Genomic DNA, 9,357 nt, shown 5'->3' on the forward strand with positions numbered 1-9,357 from the left:
GAAAAAGCATCGGCGTATCTTATTTCCCTCGACGATAAAATGGCAGTGTCGAGATAGAACCCAACCCGACCGATTGGTTACTAGCGTCGGGCTAACCACTCTATCCCAACGGTCTATAAACCAACCATCGGGCTTGGTGAACTATCCCGACTGTCCCAAGTTCGTTGGGAGATGTTTAGTCTTTTTAAAAAAAATGAGAAAACTGCAGTTTTATGTTCTTTCGACGGTCAGAACAATACCATTGGGGCATTGTCCCTTTGCCCGACAGTTCCATACAGTCGGGAGGTAACAAAATAGAAAATTAAAAAACTTTATGGGAAATTGTCAAATTAGCCTGACAGACGCTCGAGAACCACTAGTTAACCCATTAACGAAAATCGACCGAAATTTCTCCGAACAAGATGATTAAGAAAATAAATAATTTATTATAATTAGCATTTATTGATAAATTTTGTAATATCTCTAAACCATTTAAAAGAAAAAAATTTTAAAGATAAAATATGACATTTTATAGAATGAAGAATATGAATTTAATGTATTGTCATTTAAAGACAAATTCTATTATACACATCGGATATAAGAAATAAGGTGCTCCAAAAATTTGAGGGTAATAATGAATTTGGAGAATGGTAAAGCTGTTGATAATTTTGGTAAAAAGGAACATTTGTGAAATTTTATGTACAAAAAGTGTTATTGTGCTATAATTAAAAAAATTTAACATCTAGTTTTTCTCTAAATTTACTTGAAATAGGAAACCTTTCTCTTTTAGTTTCTAATAATTAGATGGATGAGCTTAATTTACGTTCAAAGAGCTAAACACCAATCTATTTTCCCTTTGCATGTCAATATTATAAGACCCCATTGGGAACTACAAAACAATTGAACTTCAATACAAACGTAATGGAGTTGTCTTATATTTCTCTATTGCTTTTGTGTTTCTTTTTGCTTCAAACATCTGCCAAAAAGGCAAGCATTTTTCTTGATCTCTCTTCCATTTTCATTTTTTTTTTCCAACTTTTTGAGTATATTTTTTGTTTTCTTGTTTAGTCCTACATTGTTTATTTGGGGTCACACTCCTTTGGATCGAATCCTATATTTGATGTCCAACTTGCAACTCAGTCCCAATATGATATATTAGGATCGGTCATGGGAAGGTACAATTTCTTCTTCAAAAGTTTCATACGTAATACTTAAAAGTTTCGTTTGATAATAGTTTTGATTTTAACTTTTTTATTTTTAAAATTTAATTTATGAATGTTTCCTCTTAATTTGTATGCTATGGTTTTTACTTTTATCAAAGAAACAGTTGAATTCTTACTTCAATTCAAAAAAACAGAACAGAACAAAACAAAATTTCAAAAAATAACTATTTTTTTAGTTCTCACATTTGTTAAAAATATATATATATATATGAATTCTTACTTTCAATTCTAAAAACAAAAATAAGTTTGGTTTAATTTTCAAAACTTGGTGAGATTTTGAAAACATTGGAAGAATGTGAAAAAACAAAGAATTTTTTTTAGTGAAAATAATGTTTATAAGCTTAATTTTAAAATTAAAAATAAAAACAAAAATCAAAGCTCAACTTGATAACAATTTCGTTTTTAGCTTCATATTTCTTAAACATATGTTTGTTTCTTCACTACTTCTTTATTATATTTTCATACCTTTTAAGGAAATAATTAATTTTTTAGTCAATTTTCAAAAACAAAAATGAATTTTTTGAAATTATTTATATATATATAATATATATAAACTTGTTTTCATTTTTGAAATTTGATTAAGAATTTCAATCTTTAATTTCTGTTGCAAAAATAAAAATCAATAAAAGAAAATGTAAGAAAACAAAGACTTAATTTTCAAAAAACCGAAAACCAAAAACAAAATAGTTATCAAGTGGAATCTAAATTATTTAAGTAATCACCCGTTTTTATTTTATGTATTATTTAACAAACTCACTATAGAAGTTTTTCTTTTTTTCCGGTTTCCCTTGTCCATGTAAAGCAAAATGACAGCCAAAGAATCGATGATCTATACTTATAATAGACACATCAATGGCTTTGCTGCCGTACTAGATGAAAACGAAGTCATGGCTATTGCACGTAAGAGTTTCCCTTTCGTGTTTGTTTCTAGTTTTTGAAAAATCTGGGAAGAATATGAATACACTTTTGGAAAATTTAAGATCTCATTCAATAACTATTTCGTTTTTAGTTTTTAGTTTTTTTAAAATTATGTCTATTTCCTTCCTCTTTCTTACCATAATTTGCATTATCTTTCTTAAATACAAATTCCAAAAACAAAAACAAGCTTTTAATAGCTAATTTTTTCTAGTTTTCAAAATGTGACTTAGTTTTCTAAGTCATTGGTAAAAAGGAGATAACAAATGATGAAATTTTGACGTAGAAGTAATGTCTATATACTTAATTTTCAAAAATAAAAAATGAAATGGTTAGGCCTAAAGAAATAGATTTTTGTTTACTATTTTTATTTTTCTTAAAAATAAAGATAAAAAATAATTTTTTATCCTTTTGAAAATAAATTAATTTCTAAATAATAAAATTTGAATACAAAACGAGCATATAGTTTAACTGACAAATAGATGTATTAGCAACCAAGAGTTGGTTCGAATCCCCTATTCCCATTGTAAAAAAATAAAGAACAAATCGCAAAAACCACCCATAAAATATGGTGATAGTTACCATTTTACTCTCAAACATACAATTACAAAATTTGAGCCATCAAACTTATAAAAGTATGCAAATCGGACCCTCAGACTTACAAGGTGCAATTTTAACATTTATATAACCTTGATACCTTAAATTTTACAATCAAAAGTGGTTGTCCAATTTTAATATTTGTATAAGTTTGAGTGCTCGATTTTTACAATTACAAGTTTGAGAGTGTAAGTGCAACCTACCAACATATTTCAAGAGTAGTTTTTACAATTTACCAAAAGAAATGTTATCAAACAAATCCTAAACACTACGTTGTGATCTCCTTCCTTATATAGTAAGTTTCAAAATTTTGATTGACGTTCTTATGAAATGCAATAGAGAATCCAAATGTGGTATCGGTTTTTGAAAACAAGAAAAGACAATTGCATACAACAAGAACATGGGGTTTTCTTGGATTGGAGAATGATGCAGGAGTCCCTTCAAACTCCATTTGGAAAGCTGCAAGATTTGGGGAAGATATAATTATAGGGAATCTCGACACGGGTTTGCGCTTTTCTCTTCTTTTTTGAGCCGTTAATTCTTTTTTCACACTTAATTACTATTGAAGAAATACGAGATTCTATCTAAAAACTAATTGACAATGAGAACAGTAGTGATTTGTATATGTCTGATGTGGGATTTCTCGACAATTATAGTAATTGTGAATGTGATTAAGTTTTTGTGGGATTTGAATGAAGGTGTTTGGCCAGAGTCCAAGAGCTTCAGTGATGCAGGCTATGGCCCTGTTCCTTCAAGGTGGATGGGAGTTTGTGAAGGTGGCTTCAACTTTACTTGCAACAAGTATTTTTTTTTCTCTAAATCCTTTTTCCTCTCCATTCTTTTAAATTTAAATTACATTTTTAGTTTCTATAGTTTGTTTGAACCCTATATCTCCATAATAATACGATATTGTTCGACATCAGTCTTCATGAATTTGTCTTTTAGTTTCAACACACGTGTTATGTTTCATACCAAGTGGAGTTATTATTAAATCTATGATATTTTTCTTATTTTATTTCATGTGGGATTTTGGTCGCACTCTAAAGAGGAGAAGAAAAGAAGCATGTTTTTGTTGACCGATGATTTGCTTGAACACCCAAATGATTTTCAATATTAGCATATAAGTCATAGTTTTGAACATCAATTTCATCTCCTCTCCCTTTTCCACATTTAAAGAAAATGATGTCAAGTAAAATATTTGATAAGAACTTTGTATGGACAATAAATGTTTATAGGAAATGTAAACAAATATGATCAAACACAGTAATAAAACTTTAGACATAGTTTTTGAAATTTATGTTTGCTTTTACCCAAATTTCTTATTATGATTTTCACGTTCCTTACCAAAACATTTAAATTTTTAGTCAAATTTTGAAAACAAAAATAAATTTTCAAAAACTATTTGGTAGATGATGAGAATGCTAAGAAGCACTAATCCGTTTCCTCTAGTATCTTATTAAAAATATATTAAAAATAAAATAGTTATCAAACAGGATCTTAACAACCAAAGAGGAACCATGAGTGCAAGTATAGGGTCATAGTTTTTTGCCTAAATTCGTGCACAATTTTCAAAAATAGAAAACGAAATAGTTACCAAACGGCAAATACAAAAAGTTTTTCATAATTGAAACCATCCAACTATTTCTTGATTTTATATATAATAGAAGTATGAAACAAATCGAACCGACTTGATTCAACCAATTATATATTTCTATTTAGTTTAATCCTCTTTCTTCAAAAAAAAAAAAAAAAAATTGGATTGATATAAAACAGGAAGTTGATTGGAGCAAGATATTTCTACAAAGGATTTGAAGCTGCTAATGGTCCTATCGATGATTCCGTAAAATTTGCAAGAGACCTAGAGGGCCATGGATCCCACACTTTGTCCACTGCCGGAGGCAACTTTGTCCCCGGAGCCAATGTCTTTGGCAATGGCAATGGCACTGCCAAAGGAGGTTCCCCTAAAGCTCGTGTGGCTGCCTACAAGGTATGCTGGCCTGCCCTCACTGGCGGTTGTTTTGATGCCGACATCCTAGCCGCTTTCGAAGCTGCCATTAGTGATGGTGTCGATGTTCTCTCTGTCTCTCTCGGTTCGCCGGCTCAAGATTTTGCTTCTGACCCCGTTGCTATAGGAGCCTTCCATGCCGTTCAAGAAGGAATCACTGTGGTTTGCTCTGCAGGAAATGATGGCCCGTCTCCTTCGACAGTAACCAATGTAGCTCCTTGGATGTTCACGGTTGCCGCTAGTACCGTCGACAGAGATTTCTTCAGTTATGTGACCCTTGGAAACAAGAAGCAGTTCAAGGTACTCATACTCAATCCATCCAAAGAGTTCTTCTTCTTTGAATTTGAATCTCTGACCCGTAATTAGTTGAAGACATGTGTTTTAACGAGTTGAGTTACTAAACTAAAATATACTCATGTTTGTAACCCATCTTATTGTTTGCCTTTCCCAATCGTTTTCAAAATTTTAGTTTTTAGAAATAGGGTGGAAGTTGCAATTATACCCTTAAACTTTCAACAATAATAATTGGATCCCTAAATTTCTAAAAGTGTTAAAATTTGACCCTCAAATTAAACTTACAATAATTGTAAAAATTGAACCCTCAAAACAATTATGTATGTTTAAGGATCCAATTTTAACATTTGGATATAAGATTGAGGGCTTAATTTTTAAATTTGAAAGCTTAAGGGTATAATTACAACTATTATCATACTTTATGTGGTTTTTGCAATTTGGCTAACATTCTAATATCTCAAAATTATTTTATGGAATTATTCCATGAGAAATGTTTTCACATCTAAATATCTACACTCACATTTCCTTCTCTCAAGAAAACGTGTCACGTGTCACACTTCAAATTAGACACAAATATGATCCATATGATTTCAGTTTCAATTTAATATCTATAGTATACCTAAATCTTTCCAAACATTCTTAAATTTAAATCCCAAATGTTAGCGTGTACTATTACACACAATGTTATTTTTTGGATGCCAACTCGTCTTTAACTCTCTAGAAAAATGTGTGCCACACTCATCTATTGTGTAACACAAACTACACCCATCGAGATTTGTCATGTAATAATTTTTTTAAAATGATGTTTTCTACAAAGACGCACATAATCGTTGCGCTTTAGAAACTATATAAAGTATATTATAAGAACCCAATTGAAACTAAATATTTAGAAACCTTGAGAAGGAAAATGATCATATATCTCATATGTATATTTACCCTGATAAACTTTTTTATGTAATTTGTTAATTAACCTCTACCTTTACAAACTTTATTACTAGGGTTTAAGTCTTTCAGCTGGAGGAACACCAGGTGGTAACTTCTACCCTTTGATGGATGGTGTGCAAGTAAAAGCCGCCAATATCACTGATAACCTTGCGTGAGTATTAAACATAAATAAATTAATTAATTACCTCCATTTTTGTGAAGAACATAACTTGAAAAAGCTTTCATTTTGTTTTGTACAGCCAACTTTGTGAGGAGGGATCACTTGATCCCACAAAGGCAAAAGGGAAGATAATACTTTGTCTTAGAGGAGACAATGCAAGACTGGATAAGGGTGTCGAGGTTCTTCGTGTCGGTGGCGTCGGTATGATTCTTGTCAATGACAAGCTAGATGGAAATGATGTTTCAGCTGATCGTCACTTCCTTCCTGCTTCTCATTTGAACTATACTGATGGACTTGAAATCTTTCAATATCTCAACTCCACCCAGTAAGGACTCTCAGTTATTTTTTGAATAATTTTCTTGAGAAAATTTTAGTTTTTATCCTTAAACTTGAACCGGACTAGGAGTTCGTTATCGGTCCTGCGTTTATATTTTTTGATAAAGATATGCAAATTAAGATCAGTAGGTGCACTAGCACATCCTAACCACATTTGCACATACATAATTATCAATCATGAGTCTTAAACATTCGATTTTATTAAACTATATTTTAAAACTTGGACTGTCGGATTGAAATTTGAACAAGTCTCAAAATACATGAACTAACCTTATTACCATTTAAGTCATCACTAAATTAGTAATGGAGATGATCCAGAACAATATTATATGTAGTGTTTCAAACAAAAACAACAACTTATGTTGGAGGACTTGGTAAGCTTTTGGAGATCATTTATTCATCAAATAGAGTTGATCGAGCTTTACTTTTGGAATCACCGAAAAGATTTCGTATAAGTAGAGATAATTGTATTCTCATTTGTATACTATGAATCTCTTCCATTCATAATAATTACGAGTCTTTGTTTACACTTGACAAATGTACCAAAGGTTATTAGATCGTAAAAATATGCCTGTAAAATTTGACTTATGTGGCAAAATTTTGATTATGAGTAAAATAACCAATTTGAACATAGCTCAATTATCATAATTATATATAAATTCTCAATCAAGAGGTTATATGTTTGAATCCCTTACTCCATATATATTGTTGTGTTGAACTAAAAAAAACTGAAGTAAATGGGGAGATTTTTGCTATATATTAAAAAGAAAAATGGGGTTGAAAAATAATATTTAATTTGTGTAATTCTCTAAATGAAAACCAGATCACCTGTGGCTTCCATTAGCCATGTAGAGACTGAGTTGGGAATTAAACCTTCACCTATGATGGGTGATTTCTCATCAAGAGGCCCTAATCCCATCATAGACTCCATGATCAAGGTTGGTTTTTTAAACATATACTTTTCGCTATTTCAAAAGTCATTTCAAATTCGTACTTATTTAAATCTTTCTACTTTATTTTGTAGCCTGATATTACAGCGCCAGGTTTGAATATAATCGCAGCTGTCTCCGAATCTGCAACGGCGACAAGTTCTGCATACGATACGCGTCGAGTGCCTTTTAACTTTGAAATTGGTACTTCTATGTCTTGTCCACACATCTCAGGTGTTGTTGGCCTTCTCAAGACCCTTTATCCCAAATGGAGCCCAGCAGCCATCAGATCTGCTATTATGACTACAGGTTCATTCAATATTGCGTTTAAATCTTATTTTAGTCTCCAACCTTTTAGATTGGTCTCATTTAAAATCAACGAACTTTTTAAACATCCACTTTTTTTCTTTCATAAACTTTAGAAAAATAACTTATTTTCATCTTTGCTCTTGTTTTAATTTGCTTTTAATGAATCGATCATTAACATCACTTTTAATATGCATATTAATGCAAGTGTGTATCCAAATCACATAAAATCAAAATGAGTATTTACTAAATGACAAAATTAAATAATATACTAAAGATGAAAACGGTTACAAAAAAAAATAAATATTTAGAAAGTTTAAGACCAATATTGTTTTTATTAAACAAAATAAGGGATTAGAGACCAATATTTTTGTACTCAAAAAGAAAGAAAGACGAACCAAAATGGTTATTTCTTAAAGTTCATGACTGAAATTGATATTCTAAATGGTTATTTCTTGAACATTTTAGCTTTAGTTGCACCCATCTTTTTGTAACTCCCTCGATTCAAGTAAAAAACTCAAACATATTTTTTCAGGAAAAAAAAAGAAAAAGAACTTGCCATGTATTAAAATATGGTGGAACAACTGAGCCAGCAGCAAAAGATGGATGCAGCATCAAATTTTTTTCCCCTTAGAGTCAATTGTTTAACAAATTCATTCACTTTTTTTATAATTCGTTTACCTTTCTTTTTTTTTTTTCAGCCAAAACAAGAGACAACTCCAAGAAGTCAATATTGGACTACAACAAAATGAAGGCAACCCCATTTCATTATGGTGCGGGACATGTCCATCCAAACAATGCAATGGACCCTGGCCTTGTTTATGACACTACCACTGAAGATTACATGAACTTCTTATGTGCTCTTGGCTACAACTACACCACACTAAGGGAATTCTATAACAAGCCATACGTTTGCCCCGAATCGTTTGCAGTCATGGATCTCAACTACCCGTCAATTTCGGTTCCGAAGTTGACAGCCGGTGTCCCCGTGACGATCAATAGAAAAGTTAAGAATGTGGGAAGTCCAGGAACGTACGTGGCACGCGTGAAGGTGTCCTCTATGGTCTCAGTTACGGTCGAGCCGAGTACGTTACAGTTTGATAGTGAAGGTGAAGAGAAGGCTTTCAAGGTTGTATTTCAATACAAAGGAACAGGACAAGGTAAAGACCATGTGTTTGGGACATTGATATGGTCAGATGGGAAGCATTTTGTTAGAAGTCCTATGGCAATGGCATTGGCATGATGATCTAATTTATATTGTAGTTTGATTTACTTTCATTCTATTATAGTATTACAATGACAATGAATTAGTTATGGAAATAAATTTTTATTTTATTTCTTTTAAACATTATCCTCTATTGACTGTTTTAGGTTTAGATTACTATTTAACTCTTAATCGCTTTTGTTTAATTGTCCCAAAACACCCTTAATTTAAATGGTATATAATCAAGCCCAAATATAAGCAGATATAGCACAACACAAATTTAGATCTAATTCTTATAGTCTATCAATAATAGACCATATCGCTAACAAGAGTCTATCAACGATAGAGTCTATCGCTAATAGGAGTCTATTAACGATAGAATTTATCGCTAATAGGAATCTATCAGTGACAGAGTTTATCATTGTTAGATTTTGCTCTTTGCAATTCTTTAACAATAGGAGTGA

The 9,357-nt window shown here is 31.3% G+C and overlaps 1 protein-coding gene across 1 annotated transcript; it reads left to right on the forward strand.

Moving 5' to 3' along the window:
* Positions 1 to 900: 900 nt before the first annotated feature.
* Positions 901 to 8,932, forward strand: LOC120091622 (subtilisin-like protease SBT5.4). Its single transcript, XM_039049720.1, has 11 exons — positions 901 to 966; positions 1,048 to 1,154; positions 2,005 to 2,102; positions 3,054 to 3,218; positions 3,413 to 3,515; positions 4,488 to 5,019; positions 6,012 to 6,109; positions 6,198 to 6,443; positions 7,278 to 7,392; positions 7,479 to 7,692; positions 8,391 to 8,932. Exons 1-11 carry the CDS (start codon positions 901 to 903, stop codon positions 8,930 to 8,932), a joined length of 2,286 nt encoding a protein of 761 aa, XP_038905648.1.
* Positions 8,933 to 9,357: the final 425 nt, after the last annotated feature.

Source organism: Benincasa hispida, chromosome 11, assembly GCF_009727055.1.
Source record: "Benincasa hispida cultivar B227 chromosome 11, ASM972705v1, whole genome shotgun sequence".
NCBI classification, from domain to species: Eukaryota; Viridiplantae; Streptophyta; class Magnoliopsida; order Cucurbitales; family Cucurbitaceae; genus Benincasa; species Benincasa hispida.